General features: G+C 41.1%; 3 protein-coding genes and 1 long non-coding RNA gene across 8 annotated transcripts in view; 2 read left to right on the top strand and 2 right to left on the bottom strand.

Moving 5' to 3' along the window:
* Positions 1-695: 695 nt before the first annotated feature.
* tm4sf4 (transmembrane 4 L six family member 4) lies at positions 696-4496 on the bottom strand. Of its 3 annotated transcripts, none has more exons than XM_034582401.1 (5): positions 3972-4496; positions 3018-3107; positions 2149-2291; positions 1613-1755; positions 696-1178 (listed from the first exon to the last, which is right to left on the bottom strand). In XM_034582401.1, exons 1-5 carry the CDS (start codon positions 4140-4142, stop codon positions 1174-1176), a joined length of 552 nt encoding a protein of 183 aa, XP_034438292.1. In that variant the 5' UTR covers positions 4143-4496; the 3' UTR covers positions 696-1173. The 3 variants fall into 3 exon arrangements, with proteins under 3 accessions (XP_034438292.1, XP_034438291.1, XP_034438290.1); XM_034582400.1 differs by having other exon boundaries at positions 1613-1796; positions 3972-4489; XM_034582399.1 differs by lacking the exon at positions 696-1178 and having other exon boundaries at positions 1589-1796; positions 3972-4494.
* A 1367-nt stretch (positions 4497-5863) lies between these two features.
* LOC117759901 (glutathione hydrolase-like YwrD proenzyme) lies at positions 5864-16651 on the top strand. Of its 2 annotated transcripts, XM_034582396.1 has the most exons (14): positions 5864-6042; positions 6965-7118; positions 7203-7356; positions 7785-7991; positions 8710-8862; positions 8947-9034; positions 9809-9980; positions 12628-12784; positions 13201-13383; positions 13645-13729; positions 14256-14351; positions 14525-14556; positions 16077-16245; positions 16453-16651. In XM_034582396.1, the coding sequence occupies exons 1-13, from the start codon at positions 5943-5945 to the stop codon at positions 16233-16235; spliced, it is 1740 nt and encodes a 579-aa protein (XP_034438287.1). In that variant the 5' UTR covers positions 5864-5942; the 3' UTR covers positions 16236-16245; positions 16453-16651. The 2 variants fall into 2 exon arrangements, with proteins under 2 accessions (XP_034438287.1, XP_034438288.1); XM_034582397.1 differs by lacking the exon at positions 14525-14556.
* LOC117759904 lies at positions 16643-17301 on the bottom strand. The gene is made up of 2 exons (XR_004613586.1): positions 16901-17301; positions 16643-16863 (listed from the first exon to the last, which is right to left on the bottom strand). It is a non-coding gene; the product is annotated as an uncharacterized LOC117759904 (long non-coding RNA).
* A 1762-nt stretch (positions 17302-19063) lies between these two features.
* Positions 19064-21618, top strand: part of tm4sf18 (transmembrane 4 L six family member 18) — a 5322-nt gene continuing 2767 nt past the window's right edge. For both annotated transcript variants that reach the window (XR_004613585.1, XM_034582398.1), the window contains exon 1: positions 19064-19437. Coding sequence is in view for 1 of the 2 variants with exons in the window: in XM_034582398.1 (XP_034438289.1) it covers positions 19258-19437 (180 nt within the window). In the remaining variant the exon portion in view is untranslated. The remainder of the gene's footprint in view (positions 19438-21618) is intronic.

Genomic DNA, 21618 nt, shown 5'->3' with positions numbered 1-21618 from the left:
ACCCATCAGCAGTGCATTGTTTTCACCCCCCGTGTGTGTGTGTGTGTGTGTGTGTGTGTGTGTGTGTGTGTGTGTGTGTGTGTGTGTGTGTGTGTGTGTGTGTGTGTGTGGTCCAGGTATTACTCATGTTGTGGGGACCTGAATTTGTTTACATAGTCACATTATGGGGAATTGTCTTAATAGGGAGTCATGTTTTAAGTCTAGGTTTAAATTTAGGTTAAGGTTGTGTTTAAGGTAATGTTAGATTGTGTTTAAGTTAAGGTTAGGTTAAGGTTGTGTTTAAGGTAATGTTAGACTGTGTTTAAGGTAATGTTAGATTGTGTTTAAGTTAAGGTTAGGTTAAGGTTGTGTTTAGGTTAAGGTTAGGTCAAGTCCACCGACCCCTGCAGCCCACCTCCACTGAGTAGTAGTAGTAGTATTGAGCTTATATGAATACTATCGTTTACTGTGATGAGTGTATAACAATGTCGATCCCTCACATTGACTCAGTTTCCCACAGTCCTCTGCTTTGTCCCTGATGTCCATCCATAGACTTCACACTTAACTGTATCATTGCCGCAGTTACCCTGTGACTACTGATGCAATTTTATCAATAATCAATAAGCTCAATAAGCAATGAGCAGAGACATGTTCTGTGATTTATTAGAAGTTAATCTCCTCATGTTTGTAGAACTTTCACTTCAAGACACGCAAGCAATTGATTTTTTTTTTATTGACACAAATACACAAGCATGAATTCGTGAGATTGAAAATAAAAAAACACATTTGTTTTCCAGCAGGTTATTATCTCCTTTTAATTTTGTCTAGATAGTAAAAACAGTAGATTTGCAGCAGCTGCACAGTCTGATCATGTCTCATTTACTTTTCACGTTTATATAAAAATAGTGTCTTTGTTAACTGGTTGATGTAATGTCAGCGTTGCACCGCACGACATCGCTAAAGAGGCAACAACAGATACAAACATATACAACAGGAGGTCACTTATATGCCGAGCGTAGGAAAACAGAGAAACATTTCGACTGAGAAGATGGAGCTCTGTCATTTCACCAGTGTTACAGGAAAGGTGATCAATTAGCTCAAGTTGCTGCCGTGTATCGTCGACAGAGCAAGAAACTACAGAAACTCTGAGACCTTCAGACTCTCACAGCTGCAGGCGGCGCTCAGACGGCTCCGTCACTCTGAAACACAAACATGAGTCAAGTCAGTAAGTAAATGGGGCCATGGACAGTGTGTAAATTAGATTTAATTTATTGCTAATTATGTGGGTAAGTGGTTTACTGGGTATTTGGGATCTGATGTCCCGACAGATCTCCACACAAGAGAGTGTAAAAAGATTACTTTGACTGTTAGTATTCATATTAATATGTCCTTCTTATAATAATTATTATGATAAAGATTCTTGGTTTAATTGGTCTTTCCCTTTAGTGATTGTGCAAATGTCTAATTGAGAATTGTATTTATTTTACTTGAAGTAAAATAATGTTATAAAATAGAGTATTGTTTATCTTTCCTGTGTTTCTCTGACTTTTCTGTGACTGACTGGACGTCTGCTGCGTTCCTACAGCCACAGAAACCTGGTTCAGTAACTTCAGACTATAGAGTAGATACTGACCCCTCCGCAGCAGCCACAGCCCCCACACAGAGCTCCCAGCAGGCCGTTCAGCACCTGCACGCCACACAGCACCGCCTGGATTAGACCCATGACCAGCAGCACGGAGAACAGGGACAGATGCCAGGACACCACGCCGGCCGGCTCTACACACAGCGACCAGATGTCTTTGTTGGACAGGTAGTCTCTGCAGAGGGAGGGTGAGAAACACACGACCTGGATAATAAGTTTATTAATGAATGAGCCTAATGTCACAGAACCAGTTAACTTAGACTCAACTTAAACTTCTGACAAGTGCCTGCTTGTTGTTAGAACTGTTAGGTCTCTCCATAATTTAGTAAAGTCCCAACCTTACTTTATAAAGTATGGTGACTTCTAGCATGGACTGCATGTAAAAAACATACATGCTTTTAGAATTTGCATAGATTAACGATGAAAGCCTCAATTCTTTTCACTGAGAGATAAACCACACAGTTTCTACATTGGTGGTTACACACATAATATGAAACAAACGTTGTAATGTGACTTATGAGTCTCACCCATTGGAGAAGGGATACACCCAATTTGTCACGTTGGTGGCTGTCCCACACTTAGGTCCATGGCTGAGGGCCACGGAAGAAACGATAACTGAGTAACCAGCCCCCAAAACCCCCACAGCTGCAAACAGCATGGAGCTCAGCATCTACAGAGACAGAGGAGAGAAAGAGGGTCGAAACAGTCGCTCATGTTGGGAATCAATAGGTTGAGCGAGCTCGCTTCTAACTTAAACAATGAAAACAATGAGGTTATTCTCTTGCTGTGTAGAGACAAGGGCTGAAGGTCGTTAACAGAGTGTGGCCTGCACAGAGCTACTGATGGTGTGTGTGTGTGTGTGTGTGTGTGTGTGTGTGTGTGTGCAGCAGTTTTATTTGTGATTCATTCCTCACACACCTACACATTCCTGGAGTATTGATCGGCGTGTGCGCCTGCTGCAGTACAACACCTGCTTTGTGCAAAAGTCATGTGAAACTCTCATTAGAGGAGTTTCTCGTTGAAGTTATGGAAATCTCATGAAGTTCTCTGTGTACGTGTGTGAGTGTGTGTGCACATGTGTTTGTTATCCAGACCCACAGTGAGTTAACACACGACAAGTTTAAGTGATCAGTTTTAATTCAAGCCATTCATTAAGCTTAACATATTTAGTTTTTACTCAATGACAGATTTATATTATTGGCTGATAAAAATAAGCTGATACGAGCCTTTCACAGATAATGTTAACAATGCTGAAGATACTGGATAAGATATTTATGTTAATGTTTAACATTAACCAGCAATAAAATAAAATAAACTAAGATCCTCTGATTCTGAAACCTGCTGTAAATGATCATTTGGATTCGGTTTGAAGTTGAATGGTGAAACATCTCCTCACCGCAAAGCTCCGTCCACAGCTCTCGTTGCCACAGCAACCGCAGCAGTCATTGTTCTTCAGGCCCAGGAAGACCAGTGCTGGGAAGATCATCTGTTGACAAAGTAAACACACACACACACGCACACAGACACACACACACACACACACACACACACACACACACACACACACACACACACACACACACACACACACACACACACACACACACAAACACACACACACACACACACTCTGATGTAACATCGATAGCGCATACTTCCCCCAAAGCTCATTACTTTATCACCATATTGCACATACAGGTATTGAGATCAGATCTGGATAATGATCTGGATCTGCAGCAATTTTCCCGTCTTCATAGATATTAGAACTCTACACTTGCCTGATATTTTCTCATAAAGATCTCTTCTTTATTTCTTGGGAAATTCACATAAACATTCACAATTTTCAAGAAAGTCAGAAAAAAAAAGCCTTGATGGTTTCCACTCTCGATTCTCTTGACTCACTGAACCCTTCTACCAAGTTTCAAGAAAATCGAGAGTAGTTTTTGTGTACTCCTGCTAAAAGACGGCAATTAATTGATAACACAATCTCCTTGACTGTAACAGCAGGTGAAATCTGTTATGTCACTGGTGAATAACTTTTACCACCGAGCAGAGGAACCACGTCTATGACTCAGAGTGAAGTTAGAAAACTTTGTGTTCATCCTACCTGGTTTATCTACAATGAATTTTATAGCCAATGTTTAGATGCTTTTTTAGAAAAATTGTCCAGGAAAATTTTATTTCTCACTACAAGTTATTTTGGCCGATTTTTTTCAATTTAGATTAATCTATCAATTATAATCTGAAATAATGTATTAATCATGTATTTGATCAAAATGTAAAACAACTATTATGATTTTCTAGAAGAAGCAAATCCTCTCGTTTAAGAGGCTGCGACCGACGCACTCACCAACACTCCAGATCCCAGGATGCCTCCGAAGTACCAGACCTCCTCTGTGATGTTGTCTCTGTCCACAGACTCCCCGCTGGGGAAGAAGAGCAGGATGTTGCACAGCACGCACGCGATTGCGAGAGGAATCAGGGTGATCCCCAAACACTTGGCAAAACTGCCCGAACACATTCTGACACTGATGCTCGAGACGCCTCTGACAGAAACACACTCCGGGGGTTTTTAAAAACACAAGGACGTCTGGACTCTCAAACTGAATTTTAGTGTGAAATCTGCTGGATTTTCTGGCCTTATGTATTATCCCCAACTTCAGCCTCCTGATAATTCCTTCGTTAACCTCCTTCAAGAATTCTCTGTCCTCTTCGTGGCGTCGACTCAAAGACCTTGTCTGCTTCTGGCTGTTGAGGCTTTATAGATGCCCCCTCCATCACCGTGTGTGATCTCACTGCTTTTACAGCAGCCAGCCGTCGTATGTCACACACTGTAACAAACATACATGCACACACACCCACACCCACACACACACACACACCCACACACACACACACACACACACACACACACACACACACACACACACACACAGGCATGGAGGCATTAACGTGGTTATCGTGCACACAGATGCACTAGTGAGGAAATAGGAGTTAATGTTCTACCAAGTGTTTTGTGTACATGGAGACAGAAGAGGAAGTGACAGACATCGGTCGATACAGCCCCTCGGTGCAGATAACCACACGTTTACTGAGAAGAACCTCTTCATTAGTCAGAAGAAGAAAATCCATTGTTCAGCTTTGGGTGTTTGTAATTTAAAATTTCATTTGGTGCAGCTTGATTGAATCTCAGGGGCCTTGACGGAGGAGTGCGCTCGACTGAGTCATTCTGCCTCCGTGTTTTCAACGCTGTTTGTTTGTAGTAAATTGATTTTGTGGAAACTTGATGGAAGAGTGATGTGTGGACCAAAGAAGAACTGGTTCACCTCTGGACCAGATTTGATCAAGAGCTCGAATCCAGGAATTTCTTTCCACTTTCATTCTTAAATACAAAAAATCAGGCAAACCCTTAAACCCTATTATCTATGAAGAGGGGAAATTAGGTGTGGATCCAGTTAATGATCTGGATTTTGTGAGTCATAACAAGGGTTCCCTTTTTTAAATTACACTGAAGTAATAAATTATCTTTTCAACTACAATGGACTTTGCAGAAAGCTGGTTGGTTTATGTTGCTGACAATAAATGTATATTACATGCATGGTGATAAGGTGGCTAATCTACGATGGAGAATAAGGGCCATATGGAAACAAAACCTGAGATTAGATCTTAGTAATAGTGAAAGTCGTAAAATTATGAGATCAGAAATCATTGACCCATTATGTGCCCGCACGGAACCTTAGATCCTCAGGTGGATCCCGCTGGCGGTTCCAAAGTCGAGGTAGAAAACCAAAGGTGACTCTTGCCATCAGCTTTCAGAGTCAGCGATTTCTTAAATCACTTCTTAAAACCCTTTTTTATTATAGACTTGCTTTCATGTTTAGTTATGTTTTTACTGTTTTTATCGTTTTCTTTTAACATTTTTCTTTTACCTGTTCATTTATATTTATTTTCATATTGCTGCTTTTATGTGTTCAAGTTTTCACGTGTCACAGCTTTATATTTATTCATTTAATTTGAACCCTACCTTGTTACCTTGTCACATTGCATCCTGCTGATTGCTATTTCTCTTATATTTACCTTTATTGCTTTGCTGTCAAAGTACTTTGTAAACTCTGTTTTTTTAAAAGTGCTAAATAAATAAACTATATTAATAAATTATTCTCATCGATGTCATCGGTCTTCCTCTTCTCTGCGCTGCTGTTTCCCAGTCGAGTCAAACTCAATCGACCCCAGAGTAATCGATGAGTGGCTCGGAGTCCAGCGGTGTTTCTCCTCCGTCAGTTGATTTCCCCTCGTTTCTGTCGGTGCTGGCTCAAACAAAATGGACCCGGACTTGACCTTCCGCTCTCGTCGGTCTCCCGTGGTGTGTCTACGCGGCTGTGTGGCGTCCAGTCAGCCGCTGGCTTCCGCTGCAGGACTGGGTGAGTGGGGACAAGGAGCCCGGAGGATGGACGAGCTCCAGGAAAAGATCCAGGAAAAAGTTTCTCAGTGTTTCCAAACACAAAATGACAGTTTTTACATTCGGAAGTGAACACATGAAAACATCGTTCTCTCACCAAAACAAACCGGAGAAGCCACAAATAAAGTTTGGTTGAATGATTTGGTCACATGAGAAACGCATGGAACCAGTGTTACACAAGCCTGGTGCACATGATTCTAGGTAATTCCCCTTTAATTGAAGCTGTCTACAGTTTAAATGAAATCTGAACTAGTCAGAGTGAAGCTGCAAGTATCTGGAACTGAAGATGATCATAGTTTATCAGTGAAGTAAAGAAACCGTTTTAAAGTAGTTTAATGAAATTTGCTTCAGATATCTTGAATTGTCCACAATCCAACCCATCTACATTGCCCCCTTTATCTTGAATAAACTTGCCTGAGTGATGGTGTAGATATGTCAAACTGGAGATCCCTGATTTGGTCATGTGAGAAACCTATGGAATCGAAAATTAGACAGCCCTGATTCTCATTATTCAAGTTCGAGATATATTTTTTAATTCAGCTTTACTCAAGCTATCCATTTTAGATGTCCGCCAACAGACTGGCCAAAAACATAAGCTCCTTGGCGGAGACATGATGAGAGTCCAGATTACTTTAAAATACCTCCTTGGCATTACCAGGAAGTTGTCACAAGTTGTTCAATATTTGAGATACAATTTAAGGTGAAGGGATTTCTATTTGTGCAGCTCAGTCTAAAAACTGAGCATTTAAAATGGTTAAATACCACCGGAGGCCAGTGAGATATTTTCAGTTTGTTGTATGTTAGGTGCTGAGAACCCGTAGCTGCCTTGAAACATGTCGTAAATTAAATACAATCTGTTGAGTCTGTCGTGTGTTTGCATCCAGATGTCCTGAAGCGAGGTGGCAATGCGGCAGATGCTGCAGTTGCCATAGCAGCGGCCCTGGCGGTAACGGAGCCGTGCAGCACCGGTCTTGGTGGAGACGCCTTCTGCTTGTTCTTCAACGGAAACACTGGAGAGATCCGAGGAATTAACGGCAGGTGGCGACTCTTCTCTCGCTGCTTTTGTTGTCGTCGTCGTCTTGGTTCAGAATGATTGGCTGAGCCTCTCTCTGTGTCACGCAGTGGTCGTTCGCCCCGAGCTCTGACCCTGGAGTTCCTGGAAGGCCGCGGTTACACGGCAGAGGCCCCTCCTTCCCCTTTTGATGTGCTGAATGTCACAGTTCCTGGGGCCCCTGCGTGTTGGTGTGACACCGTACAGCTCTTTGGTAGCCACAAGGTTTGTCTATGTGTAGAACTGTTTTTATGTGTGTATTATGTAGCACTCAGGTATCCAGAAGCCAGTATCTGGATATCAGTATCTTTAAAACAGAAGAAAAATGTCTCTGGGACCTGTGTTAAAGGAGAAATGACCGAGACACATGACATTTCACAGGGGTTTCTTATGTTAACACAACTATCAGGCCAAGTTTCATCAATATGTTCGACGGTGTGGCCCAAAAGTTTGATGATTTGACCCTGAATGACCCCAAATTATTTACTGAAGAGCTTGCCATTGATTATTATTTTTCTGTAGTAAATCCGGGGGAGATAGAAACCAGTTTTAGTCTCCACATGCAGTATTTCTTCTCAAAACATTGACTCACACTTCCGGCCTGGCAAGCTTTCCTGTGAGCTCACGAGTGTTTCCACTGCCTTTTCCTCTAGCTGTCCTTTCAGGAGGTGCTGAGCGGAGCGGTGGAGCTCGCAGAGGTGGGGTTTCCTGTTGCCGAGGTAACAGCTCACCACTGGGCCAAATGGGTGGCCGCTCTGAGAGATGATGGGAAGGAACTAGGTGGGGACCTGCTAATTGACAGTCATGCTCCGAAATGTGGCCAAGTATTCAGAAACCACGCCCTGGCCAAGACGCTGAAGGTAAAGATGCAAAACAAAAAAACTTTTTGAGCTCATTTTATTTAGACAAGCAGGAGACTGTACATCCTTCCAGAGTTTGTATTAATTATCTAAATATGACTTAACCTTCTGTATGGTAAGACTTTGGATGAACCCAGAGGGATACTGGGTAAAATACCTGGACTCCACTAGGATGTTGGACTGGAAAGTGGAAAGGGGCAGTGAGGGGAAGTCTAAACGTTTGTGTGTGTGTGTTTGTCTGCTTATGATTCACCATCAAAACATGCATTGTTTACTCATCAACACGCCCATGAAAATGAAACCATACAACACACGCACACATTCCTCAGCAATGACAATAATAAGAACTTATGCAAAGAGCACATTTATGATTTAACAAAATAATTAACAAACTTCCTTTGTAAAATAGCTTTTAAGGAACTGGTGGGAATGTATCAAGGGGACAGGGGGAGGCGTTTTAATTTTACTGACGACTTTCTTGACTATTTCAATTGTTTGTGGTGAAAAATCCCACATTCACACACGCTTTCCTGTTCATTCAATCCCATGGAGAGGAGTGGACACAGTAGTGGACACGTCATCATTTTAAAACTCTGGACTTTGTGGGCTTTTCTTACTTTGGTTAAAAGATGTAGAAGGGCAGGAAGGATGCAATGAGACGGGTTGATTGATTGAATTGTAGATTGATTGTAATACTGGTGGACCGATGCATCAACAGGAGCTGGGTGAACGGGGGAAACCAGCGTTCTACCAGGGCAGAGTGGCCCGAGCCATCGTTGATGTCATCAGCCAACATGGAGGAGTCATGACTCTGGATGATGTCAGCAGCCACGACAGTGAAATCATCACTCCGATAAGCACAGAGTACAAGGTGAGGTCAGGGATCATAGAGACTTATGGTATCTGTACTTTAATAACTTAGTCAGCAGAGTGTCTGACTCCGTTGTGTGCTCAGGGCGTGTGCCTGTGGGAGCCCCCACCCAACAGTCAGGGACTGGCTGCCCTGCTGCTGCTCAACATCCTGGAGAACTTCCCTCTCAAAGGTGACCACAGGGACACAAAGCACCACTGTGAAGTTAAAGCAATAGTTCACTAAAGTCTCCCAAAGCTTGTTTCATAACAACCCAGATACTTCCAGTGTAAGGAGATTGAGATTCTGAGCTTTTCACCTGATTAAGTGGAGGTGATTGGACCACGTAACATTAAGAAATCCCTAAAAATGGGCCTGGTTTTTCGAAGCACAAGTTGCTGACGACCAAACGGACTCTGTCACTGTTTAAACTTGAGAAGACTTTATAATTCCTTCCACCTTTTTACAAATATGCCATTTGTAAGCCTCAGCCCCAGCGACAGACAGTAGCTGGATGTATTCAGGTCGTCCATCCAGTACCTTAAGGGAATTTTATATTATAATATTCTGAATGTTTTTTGTTCGTCAGATCAGCTGTAATCCAAACCTCATTTCTGATTTCATTGGTCGGAGTCCAGGTTTGCTCCAATTAGCTGTTGTTGGTGACATTAGCCAAGGGCAACAAATACCTTTTCCATCCTACACTGTGAATGTTTGAATTATGTATTAAACATGGAGAAGAAAAATACAATTGTGTCGAATTACTTAAAATAAAACTGCTCATAATTGTAAGTCAGATGGAGATCTGACCAAATTCCTTTATATTCATTCCAGAAGATTCAGTTACGTTTATGCCACCATACATTTCTCAGTGTCACGTTTCATTTGATGAGACATTAGTTTATCTATCATTTGTATTATCTATATAAATCAATGTGTGTGTGTTTGTTTGTGTGTGTGTTTGTAGCTATGGGCCACAACAGCTCGGACTACATCCATGTTTTGGTGGAGGCTGTGCGTCTGGCACTAACTGATGCTCTGCGTTACCTGGGCGATCCAGACCATGTGACCATCCCTCTGGAAGCCTTACTGGAGAAGAGCTACAGCCATGAGCGAGCGCAGCACATCCGCATGGACAGGTGTGTGTTTGTGTGCGTGTGTGTGTCTGCGTGCGTGTGCGTGTGTGTGTGTGTGTGCGTGCGTGTGTGTGTCTGTTAGTACCAGTGTGTACCAGCCCTGCTTTGTTGACTTAAGATAGGACTTTATACTTTTACGACCCCACAACCTTTATGTCCATCCCTTCAAGTCTCATCCCTCCTCCTGTGTGTGTGTGTGTGTGTGTGGGTGTGGGTGTGGGGGTGTGTTTTGTTAGCCATTTCTATTCACTGGTCAGTGCTGTAGACTTTGAACCTTAGGTATTTATTAGTTGTTAAACAAACACATCATTACAAAATATTATAAAAGCATAAAACAGCCTGTTAAAACAGCCTGGTTAATTAACATGATGATATATTTTGTCATACGTTTGTGTTGGAAACCTCGAATTAGCGAGGATGAGTTACTCACAAATACTAATTATAAAGTAAATACTAATCATACTCCTCCCTCTCCCTAAAGAAATCTTCCCTAGCTACCTCCGATAACTACAGGCCCATTTCCAAACTCCTGCTCTTTTCTAAGATATTAGAAAAAGTTGTTGCCCAACAATTTCTCCAGATGTTAGAGACATAATTGCTCAAGGTATTTATTTTACATACACACAGAGAGACAGAGATTTTTGGAATTAGTAGATATATTTATCCGCTGCCTTTGACCCCATTGATCATACTTGTCAGATCCTTCCCTGTTCACATCACTTATTATCTGTCTGCCTCTCTCTTGAGCAGGATCCCTTAAGGATCCATCCTTGGCCCGACTCTGTTCTCTACATATAAAGTAGATGGCCTCTGGACCATCTGATTAACTCACTCATGTATATTACCATTGGTATGCTGATGACACACAACTTAACTTCACTGTTAAACCTGAAAAACCCTCATTAACTGTTCCGCCCTCCATGATTGTCTAGATTCTGTGAGTAATTGGATGTCTCAGAGTTTCCTCTCTCATTTTTGCCATCAAAAGATCTTGGTGTAGTTTTCACTCAGCGTTTGACCTCTGAACCTCGTGTCACCAGGTCCATTCGGTGCCTCTTTCAATCAAAACAATTCCAGCTGACGGAAGCTTTGAACGTTTAGTACCTAATTTGTAATGGAAGTGTTTGTCTTTGTAGTTCTGCTGTTCTATTGTTATGAATTGAAGATGTAGATCTGACTCACCCTCACATCGTGACTAAAGATGAGTCCGAGACAGTTATTACCTGCACCCAATTCTCTGGTTCTGCAACACGCCCGCTTGACCTTCTATTGTTATGCTTAATTGAAGAAATCCTGTCTCTCCTGACAGCTCTCACTTCCTCCAGGCCTGACATTCAGGTGAACTGTCAGATCTTCCTCCGCAGAACAATTACTCCTCATCATCACATCTCTTTTGTTGCATCATGTGACGTCTCTCTCTGTGATAGGCTCTCTCACCTCGCTTGCTGCAAAGGTAGCACGTTTCCACCGGATGTTGTGCGTTTCCATGACTACCAGTCAGAGCGATTACAATCGTCTTCTGCAGATGTTTGACCTGAGTGAATGCTGATTGGATCTATTCCCACTGCAGACAAAAGCCAGTTGTTAACAGGTGTTAGTTGGTTCATTGTTCAAGTGGTCGTCTTCTCAGATCATGTGCTCAAGGCCCGGTGTCTGTTCCCCGTTTGTATTCACTGTAAAATCAATATAAACGTGGCCGTGCTTTTGACGTTTGTTGCCCCTCTTAAACTTTGGAAGTTTTTCTCTTTCCGTCAGATCCGCTGAATTTGTGATTTGTTTTGGTAACTGAATATTTGCCTTGTCAATGTTTAATCTGACTGCATGCCAAAGGAATTTTAAGGCACAATTTTAATGTGCATGGGTGTGTGCTCAATGGCACGCAGTAATGCTTGTTTTGACGTAAGTTTTAAAAAGTACCTTATTATTAAAGATCATTATTATGATTATCCATAATCTCACTCATTAGCACAAACAATGAAAAATCCTTGTCTAATGACGTCACATAATAAACCAATTAACTGAGAGAGAGCGGGAAATTCAAATCATGTTCACATGCACTGCGATAACCTGGTGACTTTACAACCTGGGTTTACATGCAGCTGGTCCTAGATCAGGTTTTATCAGCCAACGCTCTACAATGTTTCTTTATTCAATAGCAGACAGGAGCATGTAGTTTATTACTGATGTTCTGTGTCTTCTGTCACAAAACGCCTTCAAATGAAGTTTCACGCCTCATTTAAACAATTTAAAGAATTCCTTGAGGTTAGTTTTCTGTTGGAGAGGAAAATAATGCACCTTCAGTTATGACTTATGATCTAAAGTGCGAGCAAAGTCTTTCATAATATCCTATACAACATATTTATATATAGCCCTGCTGTCTGTTCCGATATTTCTTGCTGTATTTGATTGGCCTCCCTTTTCTCATATATTTCATAGTAACAATATGAGCTCTGGGGTTTTTCACCATTAATCATTTGTGTCTTCATTATCTCATCGTCATCTTCTCATTTCTGTGTGTGTGTGTGTGTGTGTGTGTGTGTGTGTGTGTGTGTGTGTGTGTGTGTGTGTGTGTGTGTGTGTGTGTGTGTGTGTGTGTGTGTGTGTGTGTGTGTGTGTGTGTGTGTGTGTTTTGTGTGTGTGTGTTTTGTAGGGCCATGGAGGGATTGGAGCCGGGCCTGATGACAGGAAGTGACACAGTCTATTTCTGTGTGATGGACAGGGAGGGGAATGCCTGCTCATTCGTTAACAGCAACTATATGGGCTTTGGGACTGGGCTCATCCCAGAGGATTGTGGGTTCTCACTACAGGTGTGAAGGGTTAGAAAGGCTGTGTGTGTGTGTGTGTGTGTGTGTGTGTGTGTGTGTGTGTGTGTGTGTGTGTGTGTGTGTGTGTGTGTGTGTGTGTGTGTGTGTGTGTGTGTGTGTGTGTGTGTGTGTGTGTGTGTGTGTGTCATATTTTATAGGACTGTTTTGCACAGTATCATTACCCTCAAATAAGAGGAATGAATGGTGTGTTTGTGTCTAATATGACACCATAAACCATTATATGGATATATTGCTTTAGTAACATTGTAAATTATATTATATTATTCTTCGTAGATCGAAAGTAGAATTTCCAGACTGGTTCTCAAAAAAGAGACATTTAACAAATAATTTGTATGACTGAAGGAAAAGGTTGATTTATTGTTATGATGTATGAAAAACTCTTTCTGCCTCTTTTACAGAATCGCGGTGCCAGCTTTTCTCTGCGTCGTAACCACGTCAACTGTGTCGCCGGGGGGAAGCGGCCGTACCACACCATAATGGCTGCACTCCTCACTGCCTCTGCAACCAAATCAGAAAAACCACAACTCCTCGCTGCACTCGGGCTGATGGGGGCTTTGATGCAAACACAGGGACACGTCCAGGTACAGAGAGATCTGCATTAGAGTGAGAGGAAGAGTTCAAAAATCACTCCTCCTTTTTGTTGCTTAACACATTTGTCAGTTGGTGTTGTTTGTTTATTTTGCTGATAAGTCAGAAAAGGAATAGTTAGTGCTAGTTATTGTGGGATTCAGCTTCTTTTCTTTGTCTAATCCAATGTCTACATCGGTACCTTGGTGTTCCTGGTTCAACCTTATGTGTTTAATGTTTTATGTGTTAATAACTGAGACGGATGTTGTGTTTAGGTGTTGCTGAACATGCTGGAGTTCGGGATGAATCCACAACAAGCACTGGACGCACCGAGAGTCTACGTAGAATATGACCAAAAAAGTAAAGACAATCCCTGACAACACACACACACACACACACACACACACACACACACACACACACATTTTAAACATGTTTTAGCGTGTCTTACCTACAGCTGAACATCATGTCCTGGTTATTGATTAATGAATATGTGAGTTTAGTCAAAATACTGCAGGTTGGTTTATTTCCTCTTGTGAACTCACACTGACCTTCATTTCATTTGGTTATTATACAACACACAGAACTGTATTTCCTGTATTGGTGCTCATAAATACAACGGCCAAAACATGTTAGATTTAATTAATTCAAGAAAATTATGATAAATGTGTGATGGTTGTACATACAGTACATATATATGTTACATCAACGTGTCGTTAAGAAGATGAAATAATATAAAACGTGACAGTACAAGGAAAATATATATATATAAATACAGTATTTAGTGAGGTACAAGTCAATTATAAAAGATGATCTCATATGAACATATCTTATATTAGAGCTGTGTCCCATGGTGTAAGTGTGATCCATTATTCTGTGTCTATAGCTGATGAGTGGCTGGTTCATCTGGAGGAGGGGGTCGACCAGGAAGTAGCTGACGAGCTGAAAAGACGAGGCCAAAAAGTCAAGTGGCCAGTCACAGGTACTTCATTTTATTACATGAATAAGGCAACAGCTGTCAGTGCTTGCAACCTGGTGGAAGGATAGGACATGAACCAAGAAAGAGCCAATTCAAATGGATGTGGGCAAAGAGGTGAATCCAGGAAATCCCCTTCCCTTTCTTTCACATCGAGTGACGGAGCTTTTTTTGTGACATTTTCACAGATTTAAATGTGGTGTCACAACAGGCGAGTTGGGGTTGGAGGTGTTGGTATGTTGCATTGGTGACAAATGTTTTAACTGGAGTGATACTCAGTGGAACACATACATCCAGCAATGCCCAACCACATTCAAATCCAGTAGATCTAGATTTTTATATGGATTTGCTCCAAATTTCACACACTCAAATAAAAATTCATTGGTTCTTTTTCAGCCCAGGTATCATCCTTCCACCAAGTTTCATGGAAATCTAGTCTATAGATTGTGTGTGTGTGTGTGTGTGTGTGTGTGTGTGTGTGTGTGTGTGTGTGTGTGTGTGCTGACAAACAAACCAACGGGGGTGAAACCTCCTCGGGCCATGTAATTACGACATTTTCCATAAGTGAGTTACATAGAAGTTGATGAGTCACATTACCGGTTTTGTTATTATGTAACATTGGCCATCGACAAGTGAGACCGTGGCTGAAACAAGCAAGACGGATATTATTAGTTTTCTCTTCCCTGACTCAAGTTGCTCTTTGGCTTTTTTGGGAACTTGCCATCAGCTGAAAATTCACAGTAAAAACTCGGGAGCACGTCCACAGCAGCTGGCTTGGATATTCGATTCTTGCGTCCGGAAAACTTTCAGGAGATTATCGGGAATTCAGTGCACGTCTGGAAGCAGCTTTTGTGGAAGGAACCAAACCACTTGTTAAATCCGGCCCCGGGGCGTGCAGTGAAGGATTTAGTAGAGATGCTTCACTAGAGTTCTTGGCCATGTGTTGCAAATCACCATGTTTCACTGGTGAAGTTCCTCATTGCTCACTGATTACTACTCGCAGGCGCTTTAATCTTTTTGTTCCATTGTTATTATCATGTCACGCCACCGTACAACATTGTATTACCATTAAGTCACAATGTGACTCCTCAAGCACGTTACATGCAAACACAATAACTCTGCGTGACTCTCTGTGTTTCTGTGTCCGGTTCGTGCTTTAGTCTGATCTCTGAGTTTTTTACATATGTTCTTCTGTTTTATCTGCCTCTGCTTGTATTTATATATAAAACGGGGCATTGTATCAAAATGGGACCTTCCTAGTTAAATAAATGATAAATAAATTGATAAATGAAGCTGCTTCATATTACTTTTATTAGTTGGAGACAGTGATTTTCCCAAAACAATTTGAGCAAACAACTTTAAATGAACTTATATTGTGGCATCAAGGGACATGTTGGAATCAATTATCTTTGTTAGTTAAAAATCTATTTGTCTTAATTAGAAAGAAGATTTTTTCTTGCTAACAAAATAACTCACAACATGCGTGTTCCTTCGTTTAATGTGTTAATGTTTCATGGACACTTATAATATGACACTAATTGCTTTGATAATCGTTAACCAGGAAATCCAATCAAAGGCGTGAACAAGGAAATAAAATGAATGAACGTGTTTGTGGGTTCTTGCTTACAAACAAACAAACTTACAAACCGACAAATAAACAAACCGATGGTTAGTTTACTTTGCATAATAGTGACACATGCCTTTTCTATTTATCTTCATTGAAACACACAGGCCACAGGAGGTCTCAGTTTGGGCGGGGACAGATCATCACAGTGGGGGATTGGTGGAATCCATCTGTCAATCAAGCCGAGCGTCCGACCCGGGTGCTGTGGGCGGGATCAGACCCCCGAGCTGACGGATGTGCTCAGGGATACTAGACACATGTTCTGACCCGATCCACTCCAGAATGTGATGGACTTTTCGTCCATGAAATTCTATGGAAATCGGTTCTGTAGTTTTTGAGTAATCCTGCCGAGAGGGAGAAAAACAGACGACATTGAAAACACATCGTCCTCAGTGCCGTTAATAATCAGACAAACCGTTCAAATCTCTACACACGAGATGTAGAGAGGTTGTTTTTTCACTCCCTCAGTCAGATGATTGATATTATTACCAAATGTAACTTGATAAGGTTTGTGAAACTGTCCTAGTGCCTCATTTCATCATGTTCTTGTTTTAGACTGAAATCGATTTGTTTCTGTTTCTTTATAGTATTTACTGTATTTTATAATGAAACTAAGGTTGAATCCCTTAAAAACATAATGTGAATAAGTGTCACGTTACTTTTTTCTATTTTCCTACACTTTGGAATGAAGTGTATGTGTTTCTGCAGATGAAGATTTAACAGTCAATATTTCAAATGATCTTTGGTGCTAAATGAAATGAAAATGACTTTTTTAGACAAATGACAATAAAATGTTTTTTTCCTCAAGCAATGCTTAGTACTAACAATCATGGAGCTAGTACAGTGTACATTTACTCCAGTACTGTACATAAGTACACGTTTGAGGTACTTGTACTTCTACTCAACTGCCTCTCAGAAGGACATGTTGTACTTTTTACTCCACTACATTTGTCCGACAGCTTGAATTACTTTTCAGATGTCGGTGTAAACCATGTGTCTCTAGATGTGTTGATGTACAAAGTTCTTTGATAAACTGAAGGATGAACTGTTCCTTTATGTGTTAAGATATTTTTTACATCAATTTTTTTTTTGACTGCACTAATTTATATTACATGTAAAGATAAAAAGATAATGCTTTCATAGTTGTATTTAATGCATGTTTTGAATGCAATTGAGTATTTTAAGAACTTTTACTTTAATAAATGATATTCGAAGAAATAAAGTTATGCTTAGAGAAATATTACATATCTATAAACTGACTGAATAAAGATACTTCTTCCTCTTCTCTCAGGCTTTCTGCAGATGACTGGCTAATTTACATGTTTCATACTTAAACAGCCAAATTAATCTTTTCACATATATATATATTTACAAAATCTCACAAAACAAAACATTAATGATCATATACAGATTATTTATTTATTTACAAAGAACAGTATAATGCTTTAACAGGATATGTGCATTATATCGCAATATTAGAATGTAAAAATACAGAATGTACAACAGAAGAAAACTATAAATTAAATGAAATGTGCTCACAGATTATTTCTCTCAGTTTAAAATCATCACAACATGCTTGTGGTCAAGTTGGTATGTGGTGTTTCTGTACGAGCTTCACATCAGAACCACACAGACGAGATAAATAGACGGGCAGACAGAATAAATGACATTACAGCACATGCAGTGTGGATTGGCCTGTGTGGAAAACAGTGGTTGAGTTGGTAAACAGCTCTTAAGCCACTTAAATCCTGGGAGCAGGCCTCTCGGTCGTGTTTCTGCTGCAGAGCAAGTCGCTCCATGTGGACGCTGGACTTTGTGTCGGCGTTGATCTGCTTACTGCTCCTGGTACCGGCCGTTTACCACAAAGAACCATATTATGTTCCGTCGCCCCAAAACACAAGCTCTGTTTTACGTGTTGTTACTTGTTGGCTCTTAATTAACGCAGGTCGTTAGTGGTCAGTTTCAAAGCCAACTGCTCAGTTTATCTGGATGTGCGGAATTCCAGCAGGATGAAAATGTACTTCACAACTGGGCCACGGCGACACACATGAACAGTGTCTGTGGCTTTCTGACACACTAGCACAGGTTTGTGTCATGTTGTGACCCATTGACCAACCTGCAGAGCTGCTGTATCAGTCTGACCTACAGACACCGAGACGGACATCTTACCATAGCGCAAATCTTTACGGGGAATGCGGAAAATATAAGAAACAAAATGTTTATTATGAGAGGTTCTCAGGTATAAGGCAAAACAAACTGGAAGCTAATTTAAAGCAATAAACTTACATGATCTGTTAAGAAGAAAATGTTTTAGACAAGAGAGGATCATGAAATTTAGTCATCAGCTAAATAATTTATCATTTAAGTCGTGTTGGGCAAAATCGTGGCTTTCAAATGTAATCGAGGATGTTTCTCCAATTTCGGGCTTCGACTTGTTTCTATCTTATTAATTCATTGAAGATTTTATCAAATGATTAATGCAGTTAATCATTTGATCTGGAATATGTCCGAAAATGCTAAAATGTACATCTTCAATTTAATCATGTGGGTTTTCATTTTGTTTTTGCTTGTGTTGTCCGATTCATGATCCAATGCCAAGAGATTCACAGTGAAGAAGCTGCAACCTGTGAAGTTGTTGATTAAATATTTACCTAAATGATGATTTGTCTATCGAACGTATTGCTCATTAGTCACTGAATCAATCAATCCACTAATTGCTTCACCCCACAAATGACTATCTTTGGATTTTGGACAGTTAATAATCATTTATCAGATTTCACCTCCAGCAGTGGGACCTTCTACAGACTAATCACACACACTGTATGCATGTGTTCTCCATGTAGGGAAAGGGATTAGGAAGGAATGCAGCGATTATGTATTAAATATGTAAACCCGTTGTTGTGACTCAGTAATTCTTTAGAGAGCTGATTGAGGCCCTGCTGGCTGTGGGAAACACACACACACACACACTCACACTTGCTAGATTTCCCCCCATTTGTGACTGACCTCTGCGCAGCCATTGGTCAGCTTCCTTCCTGCGAGTGTTTCCTGGCGCACGTTGTGTCATGGCAGAACCCCGTCAGTAAGGGAAGCAGCATCTGTTCGGCACTAACACACACACACACACATACATTCAACCAGCAAACTCCCGTCACTGGTTTGAGTTTCCTGGCTCCACAGCTGCTCCGACCCTGCCCTCCCCTGCGTCTCTTCCTTCGCGGGTCTCCTCGGCCCACTCCACTCCTCGGCTCTCTTCCCTGCGGCTGCGTGTGCGTCTCTGGGTGAACAATGTGTTGCTCGGTGGGCTTCGCCAGGACTCTGGGTCTGGCACTGCTGCCTCTGGCCCTCTGCTGTATCCTTGCCAACCTGCTGCTGCTGTTTCCTATGGGGGAAATCACCTACATCCAGCAGGACCGCCTGGCCAGCTACATCTGGTACTTTGGTGGACTAGGAGGCGGAGGAATCCTGGTGAGTAGAAACAAGGAGATTCTGGATTCTTTCCCAGTTTAGTTCCCACGAAGACGTCCACTAGTTAGATAATCTCGTTTTGTTAGATTTATTCTATTGGCTGCTTTTTTTACAGTTTTAGTTGTCGGGGAAATCCAAAGCAAATGTAGGTGGCAGTGACACATTGTAAAGACAGCTGAGCTCCAGTTATTCCATTTCATCACCAGTATTTTGACCACACTTCAATTAAGCTCAAAATATAGTGGAAACTTTAACTAAACTCAATGGAGCCTTTAACAGTATCACGGGATAACTTGACTTTAACTGGATGCAATTTAAAGTTACCTCCATATTTTTAAAATTTACATTGAATTTTTCTTTTTCTCAACAGTTATTAAAGTTATTTTAAAAAGTTTATTTAGTAAAGTAAAAAAAAAGAATCTTTGAATGAGATGAAAAAAACTTGACATTCAGACTCAGGTGCTGTATTTTTGAGTTGTTGCCATTTTCTGCCACTTCAATGATGTCGGTGCTTCCTGCAGGTGCTTCACAGTAAAAGAGGGATTTGGCTCCATGAGCTGATGGAATATTCATTTTATAATGTGAACTATGGACGAAATCATTGAAATCGAACAGGAGCCACCGCAAACGGGAGCAGATCAATAAAAACGTCAGACTCTAAAACAGGGGAATTTAGAAATTCAAGTTAAAATCCTCAACGTTGTTTCTTTACATACAGAAAACTGAAAAAGCCATTAAAATATGACAAGTTGTTAATTAAGCTTTTGAAGAGAAAAATTTCAATTTCTAGGTAAAGTAAAGATTTGTATCCTCATGTTATATGATATAGAATTTGTCTTGTTCTATATAAAAGTATAACATCTGACTTTGATTATGACAAAAACAATCACCGATGAATGAAGAGAGGTAAAGGTTAAAGTAGGAGGAGGAGGATTTGGATACTCCGCCTTTGTTCCACCCATTAAATTATCAGTTTGGATTATCTGCTGCGTCAGAGGCTGAAATGGGTGCAGGTTTAATTGGGGTCACTGGTTTCGAGATTACTCAAGAGAAACTCTCATTAGCTCACGATAAGATTTTCTTTGAAACCTGTAAAACATTCGCAGGTTGTTTGACGCCGTCTGAACCGTGTGAAAGTAAAACTCTTCAGAAGAGTCGGTTGTGTTATGAATCCCATGTTTTCCCGCCTCATTGTGCAGATTCAGACGCTGGTACACGTCGACCCTGTGGTGGCAGCGTGTCTGTAGACTCTTTATTTCTCTTTATTATACGGTTCATGTCCAACAAATGCTGCTATTTCTAACTAGATTTTCTCTTCACAGATGTAGTTTCACCCTTACTTTGCACACAACAGAAGTTTTAGCTCATAAAAACACAGTAGGGCACCAAAAAGATAATTATTTCGTCTTTAGCACCATTCAGACGGAGTGCGTTTGTGTTTGTGTGTCGAGAACAATGCTGTGTTGTGTGAGTTTGCAGTTAATCTGTGTGCTCCACATGCAGCTGATCTGACGGGTTTATGCTCCGAGCAGAAAGGTTCTTTCAGTTTGGTCTCAAGCGGGAACAGAGGAGGGCTTGTTTTTTTTTTCTCCTGCAGACGAGATTAACTGAGCTGAATGATCACTCTGTGGGACACTTGTTTTTATTTCATATATGTTGGTGCAAGTAAAAAGAAAACACTGGTCAGAACAAGTGAGCGTGCAACTGAAATACTCTATACTTTAATATGAAGCGTTTCTCATCTGCTTGACTTCTATTATTTCCAAACATGACCTCGTCGTCATTTCGGTTTTTCCTCCTTTTTCTAAAACAACTTTTGCTTCGCTGTCCTCAGTTTTTCCCTCATGACCTTTTCTCTTTTCTTTGTGGAATGACAGAACTTTAAAGAGTCAAAGAACAAACCAAACCCCTCTGAGAAAAAAAATCTATCTTTAGCTTCCTTCCTTCCCTCCCTCGCTCGTAGTTCCCCTCTTCCTCTCTTCCTTTCTCGCTGAGCACTTCCCTCCACATTGTCAGCCCTTCCCTCCCTCCCTCCCTCCCTCCGTCTCCCTCCCTCTCTCTCTCTGCCTCTGGTGAAGGGTGACGTTTAGCGGGACATCCAGGATGTGAATATAAAGATGCTCCTGATCTTTGTGTGCTTGTTGAACCTTGGGAACTTCCCTCCCCTCTGTTAGGATGTGA

The sequence above is a fragment of the Hippoglossus hippoglossus genome, chromosome 4 (genome assembly GCF_009819705.1).
Source record: "Hippoglossus hippoglossus isolate fHipHip1 chromosome 4, fHipHip1.pri, whole genome shotgun sequence".
Taxonomy (NCBI): domain Eukaryota; kingdom Metazoa; phylum Chordata; class Actinopteri; order Pleuronectiformes; family Pleuronectidae; genus Hippoglossus; species Hippoglossus hippoglossus.
The sequence above is the reverse complement of the archived record's forward strand: the minus strand, read 5'-3'. Positions and strand labels throughout refer to the sequence as shown.

What these genes read in the sequence shown, in the direction of transcription:
- LOC117759901 (XM_034582396.1), top strand. Translation starts at nt 5,943, where the DNA reads ATGGACCCGGACTTGACCTTCCGCTCTCGTCGGTCTCCCGTGGTGTGT. An exon ending in GGAGAACTTCCCTCTCAAAG is followed by an intron (nt 9,035 to 9,808) that starts GTGACCACAGGG and finishes GTGTGTTTGTAG; the next exon opens with CTATGGGCCACAACAGCTCG. An exon ending in TAAATGTGGTGTCACAACAG is followed by an intron (nt 14,557 to 16,076) that starts GCGAGTTGGGGT and finishes TGAAACACACAG; the next exon opens with GCCACAGGAGGTCTCAGTTT.
- tm4sf4 (XM_034582399.1), bottom strand. Translation starts at nt 4,142, where the DNA reads ATGTGTTCGGGCAGTTTTGCCAAGTGTTTGGGGATCACCCTGATTCCT. An exon ending in GCTGTGGACGGAGCTTTGCG is followed by an intron (nt 2,292 to 3,017) that starts GTGAGGAGATGT and finishes CTGTCTCTGTAG; the next exon opens with ATGCTGAGCTCCATGCTGTT. An exon ending in GTGTATCCCTTCTCCAATGG is followed by an intron (nt 1,797 to 2,148) that starts GTGAGACTCATA and finishes CTCCCTCTGCAG; the next exon opens with AGACTACCTGTCCAACAAAG.